Raw genomic sequence first — 22,033 nt, 5'->3', positions numbered from 1 at the left:
CAAAATACTGTGTTGTGTTTGCTAAAATAAGAAAAAAGTTATAACATGTTTTATAACTATAACAGTTATAGGTGCTGCCAGATTTCTTATAAATATGCTAAAGGGGCATGCCTGGCAAAATTAAACGATATTTGATACATGCTGCTTTCAATGATATGCAATACATGCTGCTTTCAATGATATTTGATACATGCAGCTTTCAATGATATGCGATCTACATGATAACTACTTATCAAATACAATAAAGAAATTTTTAACACGCACCAATTGCAATTGCTATAAAGCAAGCATTTAATTATCAGAGCCTTTTAATTTATTTCATGTCTTTTTATCTTGCATTGACATGTTTGCTCTTATCCAATGGCAGCAAACCCTACTCTTACTTTAACTGCCTTGAAGCTGTATTTTGTAACCAATTCTTCATAGTTGCGTTTTATTAGGGGTGATGTTCAAATTGAGGACGGCGCTGTATTTTTCATCTAGCTTGTCATAATTAGGGAAAATAAATTTAATATTTTTACAGGCAAAGCAATGCTAATGTTTTCTACAGCAGTACCTATATTTGTTAAACTGTTTTTCATTAACACCAAAGTATCAGATTGAGTTAAACAATGAACTACGTTTATTAAAACATATTAGCCAAATACAGCTAGTAATTATTTTAAATGGTGTCACTTTTAAAGTTGAAAAAACTGTAGAGCTTTGTAATTAGAAAACGAACTTTGATACTTCATAACAATGGCTGCTATAATGTCGTACTGTGTTTTTCTCATCGTTCATCCATGTGCTTTAAGTCTTCAGGTCAGATTGTAAACCACATTATGAACGAATCTGAAAACAATGGATATGATTTAGACTTTAGTGACTTCAAATCAGAGCGTAGTACTGATGATTGAGACGGTCGATCTTTTCAGATACACTGTCACTAAAACCATGGCAACCATTACACTACAGCCACAATGAAAGAATTACATGTATGTTGATGTAACTAAGTCATTATTAGTGCCATTTTGAGGGCACTTTTTTACTGATCACTTTCTATTATGGGTTTCTAAAGATCAAATATAGTGAATGTCAAGGTGGCGGTCTAATGGAGGTGGCATTCAATTAAAGGGTGGCGCTGTATCTTTAATTCCTCTCCTATAGTAGAACTCTATTATAAGTGGCATTCAAATAAAGATGCCATTCGAATAGAGGTTTTAAGGTAATTATCGTAATGCTCTTACAGTTGTGAGAAGCACGGAATTGGACTTCAGACAATTCATGTGTACCCCATTAGTACTTGTATGTGTATGGAATCCACAAACACCCTTTATGGCTGTCTCAGCTGCCCACAGGATCGTTGAGCCAAGGTTGAGCAGAAATGCTCCAATAGATATGCTCCACATGTTAGCACACCGATTGTTCTTTTTCACATTCTGTCTTTTAGGTGCTCGCAGCCATGTGCAGTGGCTTGTAATAAGCTTGTTGAGAAGATGTGCTCCGAATGCTGTGAGATGAAAACGATGAAATGTCATTTGGCTATGGAGATGCTCAACTTGTCGGGTGCAAGTTTGAAGTACAGTTATCAGTGTGACACACCATGTGACTCTGTGCTGCCATGTGGTCACAAGTGTCCAGGAACTTGTTATAAGTGGTAGGTCTAACTGTACCTGTTATAAGTGGTTGGTCTAACTGTATCTGCTATAAGTGATAGGTGTAACTGTACCTGCTATAAGTGATAGGTCTAACTGTACCTGTTATAAGTGGTTGGTCTAACTGTATCTGCTATAAGTGATAGGTGTAACTGTACCTGTTATAAGTGATAGGTCTAACTGTACCTGTTATAAGTGGTAGGTCTAACTGTACCTGTTATAAGTGTTAGGTCTAACTGTACCTGTTATAAGTGGTAGGTCTAACTGTACCTGTTATAAGTGGTAGGTCTAACTGTACCTGTTATAAGTGGTAGGCGTAACTGTATCTGTTATAAGTGGTAGGTCTAACTGTTCCTGTTATAAGTGTTAGGTCTAACTGTTCCTGTTATAGGTGGTAGGTATAACTGTACCTGTTATAAGTGGTAGGTGTAACTGTACCTGTTATAAATGGTGGGTCTAACTGTATCTGTTATAAGTGGTAGGTCTAACTGTATCTGCTATAAGTGGTAGGTGTAACTGTACCTGTTATAAGTGGTAGGTGTAACTGTACCTGTTATAAGTGGTAGGTGTAACTGTACCTGTTATAAATGGTGGGTCTAACTGTACCTGTTATAAAGGTAGGTCTTACTGTATCTGTTATAAGTGGTAGGTCTAACTGTACCTGTTATAAGTGATAGGTTTAACGTACCTGCTATAAGCGGTAAGTATAACTGTACCTGTTATAAGTAGTAGGTCTAACTGTACCTGCTATATGTGGTAAGTATAACTTTACATGTTATAAGTGATAGGTCTAACTGTACCTGTTATAAGTGGTAGGTCTAACTGTACCTGTTATAAGTGGTAGGTCTAACTGTACCTGTTATAAGTGGTAGGTGTAACTGTACCTGTTATAAGTGATAGGTCTAACTGTATAGATGATGTCATGAATGTCCTTTGTATTGAAACAAACACATAAATGATCGTTTTAAAGCTCCTTAAAAACCTTTCAAGCAGTATTTGGTAGCGCAGTCCGCGCTCAGGATATGATTACCTTCATATAAGTTTTTTTCAAATTACGAAGTGGAACATGATGATATTTTTACCTCACCATACGAATCTTATTTCACCATACAAATTCAACAAAATTTTTGCCTGAGTTCTAATTTGGCAGTTGGTGTGCTTACTACGTACGTCAAAATAACAAATACACTGAAATGTTGTGTGCTAAAAGTATTTTCACAACGCCTGAAAGAGACACGATGCCCGATTTCTCTCAGTTTGGCAAATTTCTTGTGTAAAATGGTAATATTTTCTCTTCAAAATCATTACCAAATTTGAAGTTGCGATTCTTTCATACAGAAGGTCTAGTGGTCAGACAACTTTTCTGAACCTGCTGACAAATTCCACTATATTACGAAAACAGCATTATTAGGGTTTTCTGGTCAAATTAGGTTGACCAATGTTTTAAACAGGTTCGCTAAAAGTTATAGCGAAAGCGAAGAAAGAAACTGATAAGTGATAAAACTCTAGTGATAAAAAGTTTAAATTCAGTAAATTGGCCAAAAGTTCATACTAAAACTTAGCTTCAAGTTTGTTTGTTTAGTTAGCTAAACCTATTTGAGGTGAATTCAAATTTCTTGTTATATGTCATCTGACATCTTATATATGACATATATAAGACGTTATATATGAGGTTATATGACATCTGTCTTGAAGGTAAGAACTTTCTACCGTACATAGTACTGCGCATAGCACATTGCAACGATACATTTTAATGCAGTTCATGACCAATAATTCACTAAATATAATAAAGTTATTGTAGGTAACTACAGTTATTCAGGTTGACATATTATTATGTTACTAATTTTGCATATACACAGGACTTATATAAAATTTTAACGATTTTTACCAGGGGATGTTTGCATTATATAATTACTATGGTTTCTATACCTCTACATATGAGTTTTTCACCATACGATGCCAACCCTAGAATAGATCGAAATCATATCGTGAGGGTGCACTGTACAATATTACTTCACTTTGCTTGGCTAATCACAGGAGTTGTGCCTCCACGTTAAGTGAAAATGCTAACAATATAAACTAATAAACTTTTATCCAATAAAATCACTTTTTCATTAATTGTAAGCATTTAACTCCTTTTCTTAAGAGTTTTTAGACAGTTTTGAGTCTCGATGACGTTTAAGAGACGATAAAGGGTGTCACAAGCACTACACTTCAATGCTTTACAAAACATGGCAGGAGAAACAGCGAACCATGGGAACTGCTATCACAATGCAATGATACTTGTGGAGGGATCTTAATGGGTCGGAATATGAGAGATTTATGTATTTCATGTATTTTCGTTTTTACTTTTAATGCATTTTTTATTATTAAAAATTTAATGATATCTTTTTATAAACTTGTGTAGTACTGAAGCTTCGAAAGCTAAACCGCAATGTAGTGAAGGATTACTGTAATTGTATTTGGATGCTTGTAATGGAGCAGTCAATGAGTACTATGTAATGTATGTGTGAATATTTACATATGCTGTAGCAATGAAAGTCATCAAAAATGTCCAAAGATTTGTGGAAAGAGACTTAGATGTGGCCATAATTGTGATAAACCATGTCAAGATTGTATCGACAATGGAGGCTGCAAAACATGCTCACAGAGTTGTCTCATCAGGTAAGTAAATATCGAATTACTGTAAGTCATTCTTCTTGTATGTACTGAAAATTTGGGCTACTGTGTTTTCAATAGATTGTGAGTAGAAAGAACTAGTAAAGTGTTGTCAGTTTAATTGAGTACAGTGCACCCCGAGTTACTGCGCCCTTGTTTTACTGTTTTTTCACCTTACGATGTGAAACACGACAATTCCTGCCCCCGAGTTGTGGCATGTTTTCACCATACGACATCAATAGAAATATTTTTACAAATTCATAAGTTTCGCATTCGGTGTGCTGCATATGTCGGAATCACAAAGATGTTGATATGCTATTTGCCGAAATCCCTTCCACAAAGAAAAAGATACGATGCTCTCTCAGTTCAGCACTTTTCGTGTTTCGTAAGACGTTTAAGATAATGACAAAATTAAAGTTTAGTTCAGTAAAATACATACACTTAGCCTTAAGTAAGTGTTTAGTAAACTATATTCATTTAAGTCATATTCAATGTTTATGTTATAAGCCCGTCTCGAAAGTAAGAACTCTATACGGTACGTACTGTACATAATAATGTTATGGTTTATTGTAGATCATAACCACTAAATACACAAAAGTTATTGTAGTAAACTATAGTTACTAAGGTTAATATGCTATTTTGTTACTAATTTTTAATACATACAGTATGTATATAAAATTTGGAGGTTTTTTACCATTGGTTGCTTGCATTAGAATACTATGGATTTTTATAATCCTTTATATGACGTTTTCGCCTTACAATTCCTTACTTATTAATGTCATATGACGAGGTTTCACTGTATTTATATACACAAATAGTCTTTATATTGTGATGGATGGCGTCCCCTTAAGTTTAGCCAAGCCAAAGCCGTGCTGAGTTAAGGCCGAGCCGTGCCGGGTCCTGCCAAGTAGAACGGAGGCGGAGCTTACTAGCTATATAAGCTTGAATATTTGTGTAGAAGGGCAGAGCTGTTCTGGGCCTGTTCATTGCCTGTTACTTGAGCATTCTTGTACAACTTATGAACTAAGCAGAAAATATATGTATAAACTCATGCACCGAGTCTTGTACTAGTGGAGGATAGTGAAGGTCGCACAAAATCTTTACAATATCATTCAATTTTTCTAAATTATGTGGAGTTTGATAATTCGTATAGCAAAATCACCGAACAATTTTCATCTTTTGGAAAGCAAATGAGCTGATGCATAAATCCTATGAATGCTGTAAATTTTCCAAAAGTTTTAAATTAAAAACAAAGTTTCTGATTTTTTCCTAAATTGTTAGTGGATTATGTAATGTCTTTTAATGTGGATGCATATTTGAGGAGAAAACCAAAGCACTCAAACCTATTTTTGTGAGTTTCTTGTACTCCTCTAGACTATATCTAAAATTGTATAACTCTGCTCTCAGGTTATTAAATATGGTTTCATGCCTAGTATATCGTGAAAATAATGTATAAGCCCTAATGGATATTTGCGAGTGTATACACTTATAATTGTATATACTTGCATGTTTTTGCCCCATTATTTTTACCATCTGTAGGAGCTATTGCTCACTTCAAGGCTTTTTATTAATGACCTGTTAATAAAAAGTTTAAAAGTTAACAGCCATGTTGTTAACATGGCTGTTAACAACCATGCCAACAATGTATGGTCTGACAACTACATCTTTAGTTTCACTTCTAGTTCTAACCATGTTTTGATTGTCTCTACAAATACAAGTATTTGTCATAACATTAGTAGAGTACATTCATCGGGTTTCTATGTTTTGAATAGATTTAACATAAGTTGTTAAAGTAGACTTGCTTTCGGGTCAAGGTCACTTTTCAATTCATGCCTAGTTAACTAGTTACACTAACTGAGCCATGATGCCTGATGAGTATTTTATTTTTGTTTTTTTGTGTGTTGCTGCCCTCCATATTACAAAGCAGCAATAGAATTTGATACTTGCTATACAGTTATTACTTCAGAGGTCGTATGAATGATAGTCTTTTTTATGATGATGATAATGAATTCTATATTGATTTGAATAGGAAAAAACCTCTATTTGCAGGCAAGATGAAGGTGGGATATTAACAACGTAGATAATGTGATCAAAATAACAAAAAATGATGTTACAGAATATTGTAACCATAAACCATAATAAAATAAATAAAACGGGAATTATTTCCTTACCGTCGTATGAACAACCCATTGTTTGCCATATAGTAGTTAGAAGAGACCCTCATGGTGGTGTGATGAAATACGCTGAATTTTCTTACCTCTACTGGGGAGAACTTAACTGGTTATCATCGATTTGAATCCATCAGCATTGTGTGTTTCTATGATGTCAAATAGTACTCTCACAGTGAATGCTTTTTCCACTAATTTAGTGAAGCAAAATGGCGTCGTATTCGTTCGGATTTTATGGTTTCTATGAATTAGAGTGGAAGAAATCCCTAAATCCATTTGAAGCATAGAAACCCAGTGATTGAGGCATGTCCCAATATGCCCCACCGGGAGTTTAACAATAAGTCTTTTTTCTACATTAAATTTTGCTTCAGATGAACCAACATCTACATGAGTAGCTTGAAATTTTTAGTGTACTCCATTAAAACTTTATTTAATAGTATTATACATTCATGCCAAAATAATACTATTAATTGCATAATATAAAATTCACTTTTATCTATAAAAATAATGTTTTAACCTAACAAATTTTGAAAACAAATGAAAACTTCTGGAAACTAGGAAAGAAAGTGGCCGCTCAAGTATATACCGTATCCCCTTGTATAAGCCGACTCTAGAATGCAATTTTTTTTACAAAACTTAAGGAGTTCGGCTTATACGCACGTAAATCTGGTTAAAAGTACTGCTTAACTTGAACGACTACAACTTAAACTTTTATTAACCCAACTTTATTAATAAACAAAAAACATACCAATAATGGTTACCGCTATAATTAACTCTTTCGCTACCGAATACATTTTTATGGAGACAATGTTCGGTAAGCTAAATATTTGACAATGGCGTATATTAGTTGTCATAATATTTCACCAAATTAAAGATGTGGTTGCGTCAAATTTAAGTTGATCTTAAAAGAAAGCATTTTTGTTCTCTATCAGTTGATATGTTGTTTGTTGTGTTACACGATTGCATTGCCAAGATATTTGAAGATTAAAACCGAAAAAATCTGATTGCCGTAAAAACGCTCAGGCCACCAAAACGTGCCCAGACTTGCCCAAAATGATGTCACGCGTTAGGCAACCTGTCTCTATCTCTCGTATTCACATCGGGTATTTGCGATAAAAGTCTAGTCTTACGCGGCTCTATTGGCATATATCTTATTTTGTATTTGCTCATGTTGGCTAGAATAAAATTTTAAATCCTGCTACAGATGCATTATTATGAATGTTTCAAAGGCCTCAAATAACGAAAATTGAAAATTTGTTCTACTCACTTTCTCCAAATGTTTTGTAAACATTTGGGTACCGACTACCAATTCTACCGGTCTACGGTAATTCTGTCTAGTCACTTTATGTAGAACACGGTCTTTGTATCAGCACAGTTCTGCAGCTGCCCATACTAACGATATACAGCCTCCCATAAGCCCCGCCCACATTATGTCGCCTATCCTTGGGGCGGAGCTGTATATCATTGCCTACACCGTCTACGTACTAGTTTCTTACTAGTAGTATTCTTACCGAATACTACCTAAGTGAAATAAGCAAGCCACGTCTTTGAAAAGAATATAGACAGGGATAGAGTTTTAAGGATGAGAAGTCTGCTGCAAACTGGATTTGAACTCACATTCTCTAGTTTTGCGGACATCCATATACCATATCCAATTCACTACAATATTCTGCAAATCATGTTTTGCATTATCTTCAACAATATAATTTTATTATATAATTTTTACAAGCAAAAATATTTTCATCTCGGCATAAAGCTTTTATTAAAAATATTCATCAAGTCGTGGCCACTCAGATAGTATTAGCTGATACAATAAGACAAATTCATCTACTGCAACAAACTCAAACAAAACATCATGGCTTATGCAGCACGCATTCAAGTCTCTCTTTCCACTTTATGGCAGTTTCCACAATGACAAAGCTTCTTCGGCTGGTGGGACGACATAAACATTCTGTAATCAGTAAAACAAATGCAATAAATACGTCATTTATAGATATGTCATTCTAAAGCGTATCTATTGACAGCTTCCAAATTGGGAGTTAAATAGATTGCGAGTGTAATTTTAAAAACGAATAAACATTTAATAAAGGCACAAGTACGCCAAGTCAACGATTCGAAGCTTTGGTTCTGGAAATTAAAGATTTGCAATGATCAATCGATTTTACCCACTTCCTACGAGTGAAAATAATTTGTAATCATGACTCTAATTTACCAAAGAAAATTCGAAAAAAATATTATAGCTAGGTAAAACGGCAGATAAGCTATGAAACGATGATTGAAGATAGCAAAGAATTATCATTTTATTAATTAGTATATGTATTTATGACTATAAAAATATTACATTTACTTAAGTATAGAAGACTCTAAGTTAATTTACCTCCATTCTGTCTTCCTCTGCAGCAAAACGCTGCTGACGCCTGTCAGTTTTGACCATAGGCTGTCTACTCCAATCTTTTACTAAAAGTTGCTCAGATAACTCTGAGTAGCGGTTGCTCAAACTTGAAGCCATTTTAAAACTATGTATAACTTAGTAATTGTTGAAACGCGTTGAATCAGTAACGATGAGACTGAATTCTCTAATTATGAGAATCTTCGAGATCACAGAAAACGCGTTTTACGAGTGATAACATTTATTACGGCCTATATAAAAATTTCGCTCGCATGATTGGCTAACGAAGCGACCTCATATTTATTGCTCGTGGTTTCGTTTCAGATACCTTGCTTGTGACGTCACGAAAGAGGCACCCGCTGGAACGTGAGCTTTTTAAAAGAGGGCCTCATTCAAACACATATATCTCTGGACAGGGTTGGTCTACAAAGACAAAAATGGCATCAATTTGTAGCTGATGTTTTAGCCTTTTATGGGTCTTAATTTCATTAAATTGAATTTTTTGACGCAACCACATCTTTAATTAGCATAAAATTCTATGTCATCTGATGCCATAAAAAGGCCACAAATGTGTTGCAGAATCAGTTCTGAGACTTTTTGTCCTTTTCATACCTGTGGTGGACAAGCTAAGCATGTTCCGAGTCAGACGAGTTACCGCTATTACTATAGCTTACAGCATTATTATTACTGTTAACAATAAACACTCACTGTCATTGCTACTATTGCCTAATAGATAATTATAGCCAGTCTATTGATCTAAAATTTGGGAAACCTACTTCGCTGTAATGCTTCTGATCATCGCAAAGAACAAATAACTCCAAAAATGTACTTTTGAAAAAAGCGAAATAAGATCAGGTGTGATGCAAACATGTTTTCCATTGGCTCAACCCAAACGGATGATTATCTCCTTTCTATTAAGCGGAGACGTGATAGGCTAATTATACAACTACTTACTAATAATCAGAAACGTTTTGTACCAAGCCTGCAAAAGCTGCTCCGTTTCTGCAACCTTCTCCTCTGATAGTTTCCTACGACGTGTTACGGATATATAGGGTTGGCATATATGTGAGTTCTTATAAATTCCTTGATTTCAGGGCTGTTTTTCTGTGAGCTTACACTATATGCGAGATAAGATTATATGCGGGGATATACACTAGCTATTGAGTGTATATATATAAATATATATATAGATATATATATCTATTTATATATAAATTGGAAAATTAAATAGTTCACTTATCTTTTTTTTAGCTACTGACAGTTTCTTGCTAATGCATTCCTGATTTCAGTTCTAAGTATGATACATTTCTAATATATATATATATATATATATATATATATATATATATATATATATATATATATATATATATATATATATATATATATATATATATATATATATATATATATATATATATATATATATATATGTGTATATATATATATATATATGTGTGTGTGTGTATGTATATACATTAGCTTTATTATATTATATGTAGACTTATATAGTAGGTAGACTTGTGTTCATTTCATAATTTTTATTTATTCCCTTTTGGGAATAAATAAAAATTATGAATTGAATTTTTTCAATTTCTTTAAAGCTTACAAAATGCACTAATATAATTAAGTTAAAATTTGAATACTATAAGTAAAAATTTAAAATTACGTTTCTTCTATTCCTTGTAGTTACCATGAAAAAGCTGGACCTTCTTGAATTTGGCAATATGTCTTAGTTTGTTGTGGAAGTCAGTTAAATCAAATTGTTTGTTACAGATGTAGCCACGGTGTTAGATGTTCTCAGCAATGTGCAAGCACTTGCGAGTTTATCATAACAACTGAAGACACCAAATGTCAGTTTGGATGCAGGCATGCCATGTGTGAGAGAGACTGTGGAGATGCTTGCTCGATTGTACCATGTGACAAGTCATGTGACAAGATGCTGGAATGCAATCGCTGCCAAAAGGTTAGTCGCAGGTTGTCTGGCAACTTGTAGACTTAGCTAATATGTATAACAGTGTGGTAGGCAGTAGTTACTGTACTACTACTCTTATATCATTATATATAACATGTCAGTGGCAAATTAAAACTATCAACTAACAGGGATATATTGTTATACCTGTACTATGAAACAGTTACTAGTTCAACTACTTGTGCTATAAAGTATGATATCATATATTTAATATCATATATGATATATAATATAATTAATTAGTTGTCACTACCTTTTTTGACACATGTATTCCTAAATAGTTATAATCTACCAACTGCTTTGGCGTGTAACTCTTCCATATTTGGCATCGTGAAAAGTATACCTTATTTCATTTCTCAACTGTAATTTTTAGGCATCTATTTATTATAGATTTCACAGGGAAATAAAATCTTGGCAACTATTGCTAGTGCAACATTGAAAATGAATGAGTGTGAATACAGTTCTCAGACCTTTTACATATGTGACTACTTGACTACTTTGCTTTCTTTCAGCCATATCTTTGTGCTGGATTCTGTGGTGAGCCCTGCCCTAGAATGTGTCTGCAGTGTGACCAACCTCGGGTGATCAGAGCTCTAAAGAGCCAACTTCCTGTAGTTATTCCTAACATAACATCAGCAACAAGATGGGTTGTTTTAGTAGACTGTGAGCACCTCGTACCGGTAAGTCCTTGCTAGTTCTATAGGACGACGACTTTTATCATTAAAAACACGAGACTTTTGCAAATAATTTTTGAAAACGATGCTTTTGTTTGCAATTTTTTTATTATAGTATCAAAACAACACCAAAAAGTTCTAATAAATAAAAGAAAAACGATTGTTTTCTACAAATATGACGGCTTTTTCGCGAACGAGCGCATGTGCAAACTGCTTGATTACGTCAAAAAAAACGATGGATAGGCTGTAATAAGGTTATCTTCTTTTCTTGTTTATAACCTATCAGGTTCCACGCCTTGATTAGCCTTGCTATTGCGCACAGGGACCTCATCATCACCTTCCCTGGAGTGACATTTTTTTTCTATCTTTCTTGTTCTTGTATACTGTAAGAAACACTCTTCATATTATTTTTTTTAGTTATATTATAGATGAAAATAAACAGACAAACTTGCCATTCAACGCACTTAGAATGCTACCTTATGCCTATTATCCCTCATCAGTAGTGTTACCAAATATTTACATATAGTACATAATACCTAATATAATTGATTCCTTTTCATAAATATTACCAATTACTTGATACCTATTCTCAATCCATTATCCTTAGTATTTCCAATCACTTTAAAAGTACAGTAGACGCTCCTATAACGTAAACCTCTTTTGACGTAAATTCCACATAATGTAAAGAATTTATGCACAGGTTTGCTTCGTATTATGTAAGACATTTTATATAATGTGAAGCGTTGAGTAGGTGCAAGTTCTTGATATCAATTTGAATCACGACAGTCCCATAATTAATTTTAAAACGTTGTTTTCTCTCTTGCCATATTTGAGAGAGAAAATGACGTAAATTTGTATATTTGTATATGTATTATATGTAGTAGTGCCCTAGAAGTCACGGGTGCCGTAAGAGATCATCAGGGGGGGGGGGGTGGTGATAAAGCACAGAGAATAAGTATGTGTACAATTAATCAGAAATACCTAAAGGTGGTTAATTGGTGCAGGTTTCACTCTACCAAGTTGAATGTCATGAGTTGGGGGTCTCGTTTAAAGCTGTCTTTATTTTAACTTTTAACTGTGGCTTTGGACAGATGGACAGACAGACAAAAATATGTATTTTTGTTTTGATTTATTTACACATACACATTTTTTCCAGCAGTGTAAATAAAGTCTTGCTGCCTAGAAAAAAAGTGACAAAATCATTTAAAATTGGTATTGAAGGTGTGTGCTCCCCTTTACTTCTGAAACTTGTTTAATGGTTTTGAAACTTGTTAATGCAATTTAGGCACCAATTGTTGACCTATTTGAATTGTCAGTTTTAAAAAGGTCCTTCCTTGGCTAAGCAATTCAAGAATGTTTGACTTTAGGCTAAACTAGCGTTAGTATCCACTATTTCCAAGATAAAGCTGTAATCCCACAACCAAACACGAGCGAAACAGTTGTTTGGGAGATTTGGGAGTGCACACAACTCACGAAAGTTATTCATCAACACCGTCGCAAACCCTTGTACCGAAATCTCATCAACAAATTTAACCATTTTCAATGGAGTTGTTTAAGTATAATAACGATACAAAAACACATAAAAACCTATTTAAGTATGTTACCAAGTCTTTATTATTTGTAGACAATATCCTAAACCTTACCCATCTGATCGGATTATACACAAATACACAGATTAATTTGGCCTAAAATCGCCATAAAACACTTGAAAAACTTTTTTTAATCATAATTAACCCATTCAGGACTAATTAGTTATTGGTTGACTGCCCCCCCAGCCTAATTAATTTTTCAGTAGCCTTACAATTAAAATAGAGCTACACAAAATTGAGTATAAAATTCAATTTAATTATTCTTTTCAAAATAATCTTGATTTGTTTTTTGCAGCTTAACAAAGACATTCCAGGCTACAACTTGATATAAATGTCTGTGCACCTTTACAAATTCTACTAACCACAATTTTTAATACTTCCGTGAACTTTTTTTTGATCAAAATTACTTTTTATGTTTCATAGCAGCTCACAAGCAGTTTTTTGGTACTGACATTGTTGGACCTATGTTAGATTGATAGCAAACTTTATCAGCAGCTAATAAAAAAGATTTCTCAATTCCAAGCAATAGAACAGGTGTTATGAGCTTCTAACCAACACTACGTCACTGACAGTTTTATCAATTATATAATCAAACAATTTGTTAATTTATATTGAGATGCATTGCAGAGGTTATTTTGAATATATTATGCATAAAAAGATACTCAAGTTACCAGCTAACAGACAACCACCAGCAAAGAAAATATGTTTAAAAATACAGTAAAATATATTTTTAAAAAATACAGTAAAAATGAATATGCATGAAAACGAAACAATATATACATGTATAATATGGGTGTGTTCATAAAAAATGATGACAGTGAGAGTTATTTGATGCCAAACTACACATGCATATTTGCTCCCATTATAAGTTAGTTGATGCAGTATTCATCAGATATTGGTGTTGAAGCCCTATGCTCATCATCAATGGCATCATCACTCACAAGCCCTTGACTGTCTTCACCTACATGTAGCAAATATGATCGGTAGTAAGCAAACTATTTGCTTTCAAACTTCTCGTACAGCCTAGAAAAAATTGTGCTTTAGTAGCTTTTTAGGGTAAATACCTGATAAAAAATTGAAAATAAGTAGTCTACTGCAGCTAACAATTGGTAATACAAATTGCAAATATTTTTTGATACTGTAGATATAAACACAGAAAGTCATGAAGATGATTACTGTGGTAAGTGTTCATTTCACCAGTCTATGGCATTGTTTAATTGCCGAAGGTTTCTAATATTTTTCCGTTTTTAATATCTTGCAAAAATATTTAATTATAAGAATAATTATTTGATTTTATAAAATTATTATAAGATTTAATTATAAGAATAATTATTCGAATTTATCCAAAGGTCTCTGTAATAAATGTAGACCGTTTGAGGTGTAAACCGATTTACAGGTACGAAATTGTGGTACACAGTTTATCAGTCTAGGACTTTTTTTGTCCAATTACCGAAGGTTTCATTAAATTATTTAAAACGTTAGCCAAAATTCTTTACATCATATGTACAAGCTAGGGCCGAACTACAATGCCCCTTTATGATGAGAACATTTTTTTATTTTGCTCCAGTTTGCAGAAAACCTCCAGACGCGTGAACGCTCATACTTGCTTTCTGTTAAAGATCGCTTTCAAAACCATTCTACATTCAACACAACCAATTTTCAAACTGTGTATATTACACAGCAGCTTGCCATTTTACTTCTAATATTGCATTTCAGAGTTATAACAAACATATTTCGTTATTGCTGTTGTTAAATTACATACATTATAGTAGGTTAGGCCTACAGCTTTAGTTAATATTTATTTTATTGTTGTAAAACATAGGTTTGAGATAGTAGTAGATTAGGTGTGATTTTTTTACAACATTTTGTTTTGCATAATTGACTTTTTGAATTTAATTTCAAAACGACTTGACAACTACCACGGACATGCAACTTCCCAGAACACCACGTCGTGGCTGACGCCGTGGCTGTCCACGTGTCTCTCAATTATTACAGCTCAATAGGAGGATAAATAGAAGGTCCTAATAGCAACCATCTACATCAAATGCTAATGTTCAACAACACGTTACTCAAATTAATAACAACAACTCGAATCTGATTCAGAGAATTCTTTAGTAGATGTTGTAGGCGATGTAAATGACATGGAATTGGCAGCCCCTTTGTTTCCAGATGATGATCATGATTTTATGGACATCATTGACCATGAAAGTATTGCACAAAACAGTATTGCTCCTCCCAATGCTGCCCCCTTCATCACATTCCTCATTTTCAATCTTTAGATTGTCCTGATTTTTAAGAACTGCGTAACAACTTTCTAGGCAGACTTGCCAACAACGTATCACAGCTCACAAGTACTGGATGTAATGAGAAACATTTCATTACATACAATGCTCAAATACAACTATGTCATACATGCCAACAAGTTAGACCTGACACTGTTAATAAATTCAGTGCAGCCAACAATATGGATCCAGGTTCATGTGTTGAATTGTTATCTTCCCTTACACTTATAGAACAGTTACTCATTGCTCAGGTTAATCCTACAATGTCAATATTCCGTCTTCCGCGTGGTGGCCAATTTGGGTTCAGAGGTCATATCAGAAAATGTCGTGTCAGACAAAGGACATGTTCAGAGGTCATGTCAGGTTGTGGGCTGTATGACAGGAGAATTTCTAGTATACTAAATTATATCATTATATTCTTATATATTTTCTATACTACTTTTTATCATATATTATAATTTTAAATTCTTGCAAAAGATTCTTAGTTTCATTCAGCAAGCTTTTCTTTTTTGAACTTGTACCTCTTTAAAATACATGAACTGGTTGCCCGATGGATATATCATATACTTTCCTGTAGTTATATCACATTTTTACAGTTTTTAATTGGTTTATAATTTCAACATACTATCCATTCATCTGGCATATGATATATTCTGTACACATAAGCCAGTGACAGCTGTAGCTGATTTACAAATGGCAGTTTAATTCGCTCATGCCAGCCAGAGTTTCAACAGTTAAAAATCAATTCAGTAATAGTTCAAAGTCTAATTTGTCCTAAAACAAAATTCAAATTGTTTCATTTATATTAGGAAGATTCATAAGACTGTGTTCCTTTTATTACAATATGAAAAGGGAATTATTATTTGAGTGTATATCAGAAGGTTAGCTTGACCAAACTAACCACATAATCATACTCATTTAACTAATAGTGAAGTCAGTATAAATAATCTTACTGACAAATTACATTTTTTCATCTTTCGGTCATTTGATGGCTAGTATTATTTTATCGTTTAATTTGTTACTACGCGTATTAAGATAATATATTACAATGTTCTTATCTATCATGCAGACAAAGTTATTTAAAAAAAAACAATTGAATATCAAAAGCTGTGTTTGTGATTTATTATATCTCTTTAAAATGTTCTTTGTAATTTATTTCTGTTCATGATTAAAGCAAGTTAATTTCTCTTTGCTTACATAAAAGTTGAAAGCCACTTGAACTTATGCCTAAAAAAGAATTGTATAACTTCATTTTTTTCAGTTCTTAACACCGACATGACTATTACTAATATTCGTTTATTTGTATAATTTAATTTAACTCATCAAAATGGGCTGAAGCCTAAATCAGCAACACGGTAGAAGAATTACAATAAAACATTCAATATTTTTGACATAATGTATTATTTATAATATTTATTCCTTTTGTTATTATTTCAACTCTTACTCGTCAATCTCAAGGCAAAAATTTAATCGGTGTAATTGTATGATTTAGCAGTAGATTGCAATAAACATTTTATAGAAATAGTGACATACTGCCATTGTTTCTATAAAAAGTACAAACATTCAAAGTTCGGGAAACCCTTAAAGGTTGACTTGCAACAAAATTCACATAACAGTTATTCGGTATCGAAAGATTCTTTATGTCTTACTCTGCTGTGTTGTAGGTGCAAAATCTGTAGAAATGTGATTGCAAGCCCTTAAAGGCTCAAAAACGAACAGTTAATCGTGGCCATCACGAGACCGCCGTAGATTAGAATCCCTTACCAAAACAGCTCAAATGGGACGTAATTGTACAAGATGGCTTCTGTTTACACTTTCATGCAACCTCATTCGTCGAAATATTTTCACAAATATACTTTACGCATTCAATAAAACCATGTCTATTGTTTTTATATGTCTATTTCATCATCATTGCAATGCTGTCATTTAGAGCAATGATATCTCAAAGCCTACCGTAAAAATTTGTATAATTTTTTAATATTAGCTCGAAGGAGTGCATATCGTCCTCTGATAAACAGGACAAGCTTGTTGGTCACCTGTGATAGTCGGAAAATGCTGCAGAAGTTATTCGCACTATTTGGCAGGAAGTATGGGTCACATGATCAGATTACGATTAGACCAAGCCGAAACAAAACTGTAAACTAGCGAGCGTCTATATTTGCTAAAGGCTTTCCGGTAGAGCCCGAAGTGTTTGTCATAAACTAGTGCTAAGAAAAGTTTTATATTGAGCCTTTTATTGGGCTTTCAATTTTCGTGAAAACGTCACGTGACAAAACAATGACCAAATGTAATGACTACGTCAGAGAAGTAAACTGATTCCGATCTACAGCGGTTTTGTGATGGCGGAGATTAACTGTTCGTTTTTGAGCTTTTAAGAGCTCGTAATCACATTTCCACATGTTTTGCACTTATAGCATAGCAGAGTAAGACATGGTGGATTTTTGATACCAAATAACTGTAATGTGAATTTTGTTGCAAGTCAACCTTTAAGAACAAATTCACTAAAGCAGCTCTGATAATTCCATTGTAAAAATAATGGTAATTTTTGTCACGAGTAAGTTTCGTCTTTCATAGATAAATTAAATTTCTTTGGCAGGCTGACTATATGGATGATTTGGTCTTCGGAATGGATCTAGAAACTATGGTTGTCTGTCCTTACAAGAGCTGTGGTGAAAACCTGTTAAACACGCATAGATACATTGCTAAAGTTCGACCAACTACTCCTGGAACTCATATAGTAAATCAACCTGTTGAGAAGAACCCAGAGACTAAGAAGGCCAACAACAGTAAGACTTCAGACCCTGAGCTTTCAGACAAGTTGCAGCTCGAACGCTCTCTGGCTTCTCTCCTCTATGAACCATTTGCTGGTAAAACTCAGCCGTAGCCACCCATTGCCCAATCACGACAAGGATTAGACATACGCCGTATAGTGCCCAATGTAAGGAGAAAGGTGCCAGCTCTGGGCAACCAGACCTCTTCATTTGCAAATGGTGAGAGTTGGTGTTATTCAAAATAGCTCTGTATCAATCTGGAGTTTTGATTTAGTAGCTGTAATAGAATCTCATTCACTTTCAAGACTTCAGCATTTCTTAAAGTTTGGTCTTGAATTTGAGATTTTTGTACCATTGTTATATGCCTGGCATGCTTGTGGGCAAGCCATAATCTGTGTGTCTCTGAATGTGCCACGCGAGAAGAAATTATTTTTAAGAGTGCTTTTGGAGTGAGGTGCCAGCAGGCTTTCCTAGGAGTCTGTGCATTTCCGGATGTCACGCTAATGCTCCTAAGTCTATAAGGCAGATTCATGGCATTTCTGTTTGTAATTGCAATAAAGCAAGCGAATTCACTCTTTGCCAAAAAAATGCAGAAGAAGAGTAAGTGGTATTCATCCAGAACAATCAATATTTGCTTTCAGATTATCTCAGATATTTTCACACAGTTCATGCTTCGTTAGATCAATGATATAAAGCCCCCACAGGATAGGTTACGGTCATCATGTGGGCAGAGTTTAATGATCGAGCTCTGTTGAGATGAGCCCGAACATGGCACCAGACCAAAGAAATATGCTGAATGAAGCCTCTTGTAAATTTACAAGTATTATGAACAATGGTGGTTATTTTACTGGTCTGTTGGTTTCATTTTGTTGTCAAATAAATATACTTGCCCAATATTGTCACAGCTATGCTCAGTCAGTTGCCATTTACAAGCATTCATGATATTAATAGTCACCGTTGTGAATTAGCCCAAATTTGGTTTTAGATTTAGATTTTGAGTATGAAAACTACACTGCACAGCTTTACCCGCTGTCCCGTCTTATTAGCCAGGTCAAACAATGTGACAACAATGAAAGACTTTGTCATTTTATGGTAGGGGTGGAAAAGCATTGGTCATGGTCAAAACATGGTTTGGGGCCATGTTCAGGTTCATCCCAACAGAGCTCGATCATTAAACCACGCCCACATGATGGCCGTTACCTATCCTGTGGGTTTTTTATATCATTGGTTAGATATTTCTAATTAAGGCATTCTGAACAAACCTTGTATTAGTATTATTGGTTTTGTAACAATATTACTAGTTCAGTGTAACTTATAAAATATTTGAACTTGGTTTTCTTCTATGCTAGCTGCTTTGTGCAGCGTTAGCTCCAACCTTTGATCTCTCTAAATGAGATGGAAGTTTAGCAATTGACTAATGTTGATACAACAGATCATTGATACGCATAAAGTATGTCATCTAATAATTGTCGCAGATATAATTTTTCAAAATATGTTAATCTAAAAATTTGACTTATAGCTTTTCCACCGCCAAACTACCAAATTCCTGAAAAAAAGCTAACTGCCAAAGAGCGACGACGACAGAATCCAAGAGGCCCGCCAAAGCGGCCGAACTGGATGACTGTGCAAGAAATCGAGGAAGACGCAACGGTAAAAAGCGTGACTGAGCAAATGAGGGAGATGCGGACAAGTGATGGTGACACTGTTCAGGAAGTGAAAAGGACAGGTGAAAGCAATTTCTACTGTAGTGAATGTTGTACAAACTGGCATTGAGCCGATTTGAAAGTCTGACAAAAGTTTGAAAGGGCTTGTTAGTGTACTTTATTTAAACTTGTTTGATTAATTCCAATGCTTGGAGTGATTTTCATTAAAAATAATAGTCAAACCTCCACAGTGAAGTTATGATCATTTTTTCTTCACACTGCGGAGTATGCTTCACAACAACGTTAACTCCCGTCAAGAATAATTGGCATTTACGCCTTTCTAGTGATTTCATGAATTTAATAATAAAAAGGGAGTTGATGCTACTTTGTAAATTTGAAGTTGCTACATTCATATCTAAAATTCTAAAGGAGTGAAGCCGGTATGTCCTTTTAATAGTCAAAACCTTAGCTATGGGCTAAGAAGCATGTAAAATTTCTTGCATATAAAATTAGTAAATTTTAGTGACGCTGTGCTGTCTTTTAATCTAACTTTAGTGAGTGTTATGCTTAGGGAACACTACAATCATCAGCAACTCAACAAAGTATTATTTTGTCCGAGTTAATAATAAAAACTGTATAAACACAGATACTTTGGCTTGCTGAAAACATACACAGTCAAATTTCAACTTGCTATAGACATATGAATTTTTCGACACACGCTGTTAGATTTGATTACATATTGGTTTTGTCCTAGAAAGTAATTTTTAAAACATGATGTTTGAACTCTTGCCAAGCAATGCAGTATTGTAAATTTGTACATATGTACACAATTATCCTTCACATAATTCGGTTTTACAATACTCAAATAACATTAACCAGCGCTTCGTATCCTCTTTTTCAGTTTGAAAATCAGGAATTTCAAGAGTACCGGTACAACGAGTGGTAATAGTTGTGGAAAATGCAAAAAAATGATGCTTTTCTGTAAATTAAAAAACAAGTAATTGACAACCAAGAGCAAATGTCTTCTAATCAATTTTCTAAAATTTCTCTGAAGCTGTATTGTAGCTGTTCAAGATGTAATTGCACCATTAAAATCACCTAAATGAAATTAAGACCAATATAAGGCTAATTACATATCAGGCACATCACACACAGCGTTCAATGGTGAACTGACGGCAATTGCAATAGACTTTATTCATTTTTTTTTCAAGTATATATTTACATGCGTCATACTTTATCTAGCTCGATACAGACACTCGTCAGGTACAGCGGGCAAGCGTGGAGGTTCAACCGGCAGGCGGGGAGGTGCAACTGGCAGGCAGGAAGGTGCAACTGGCAGGCAGGAAGGTGAAACTGGCAGGCAGGGAAGTGCAACCGGCAGGAGGAGAAGTGCAACTGGTAGGAGGGGAAGTGCAACTAGCAGTCGAGGTAAACCAAGAACTAATTTTGGCCAGGAAGAATCTGAAAGTTAAGGGCCGATGAGTTCTCCGAGGATTAGAAGTTGATTACAGTTTTTTAAGATTTTAGGACTGTTGAGCAGCCGTGACTCTCTATACCAGATGGACATCATGCTAAACCCAGACAGAGTTCAGTGTATATTATCTATAGAAACAGTGCTTCTATGGCTTTGTAGTTTACAGTAAAGCCTGCTAAAACATGGAACATTCTTGGAATAAAATATCAGGATACGTTACAGATGTCATCAGTTGTTCAACTTTCCATGATATAGTTATGTATATAGAGGACTACAGCTTGCTAATCATTTTATATAACTTGTATGGGCCATTTTATATATATTTTGGTTTTTGTATATAAATTTATTCAAGCAAAAGTGCAAGGATTTCATTCCATCAATATTTACAAAAAATAAAAAAAGTTGGTTTGATGTTGTCACTATTTGCTATTTGATGAGATACATGATATGTTATTAATAACATTCATATGCATGTGTGTCGCTAATGCCAATTATACTGTTGATTGTACAATGCAAAGGGCTAGTAAGAGTTTTTTGGCAAACCGAAGCAACCTGTATAACAAGTCAGAGTATTAAAATGTGTGTGTGAGCAATCTCTCAAATATCAAGTATGTCTGTCTAGCTTGATTACTGTAAGCAGAGGCTGCGCATGTTGTCACGGGTATCGTTGTACAAACAATGCCTTTTTGATCTTTGCTAGACATGTCCGAGTCCAGTCCAATGTGTCCTGTTGCAGGAAGCAATTTAAGGTTGAATGTCATTCCTGTCATAGAATTGAA

At 34.3% G+C, this 22,033-nt stretch overlaps 1 protein-coding gene across 1 annotated transcript in view; it reads left to right on the top strand.

Moving 5' to 3' along the window:
* Positions 1-21,544, top strand: part of LOC137404908 (NFX1-type zinc finger-containing protein 1-like) — an 87,417-nt gene extending 65,873 nt beyond the window's left edge. The window contains 7 exon segments of the mRNA XM_068091134.1: positions 1,430-1,636; positions 4,167-4,298; positions 10,626-10,815; positions 11,334-11,501; positions 17,963-18,356; positions 19,657-19,863; positions 21,023-21,544. Coding sequence (XP_067947235.1) covers positions 1,430-1,636; positions 4,167-4,298; positions 10,626-10,815; positions 11,334-11,501; positions 17,963-18,250 — 985 coding nt within the window. The 3' untranslated portion in view covers positions 18,251-18,356; positions 19,657-19,863; positions 21,023-21,544.
* The last annotated feature ends 489 nt before the right edge of the window (positions 21,545-22,033 follow it).

Source organism: Watersipora subatra, chromosome 9 (genome assembly GCF_963576615.1).
Source record: "Watersipora subatra chromosome 9, tzWatSuba1.1, whole genome shotgun sequence".
Lineage (NCBI taxonomy): Eukaryota > Metazoa > Bryozoa > Gymnolaemata > Cheilostomatida > Watersiporidae > Watersipora > Watersipora subatra.
This window is presented reverse-complemented; position numbering and strand designations above follow the sequence as displayed.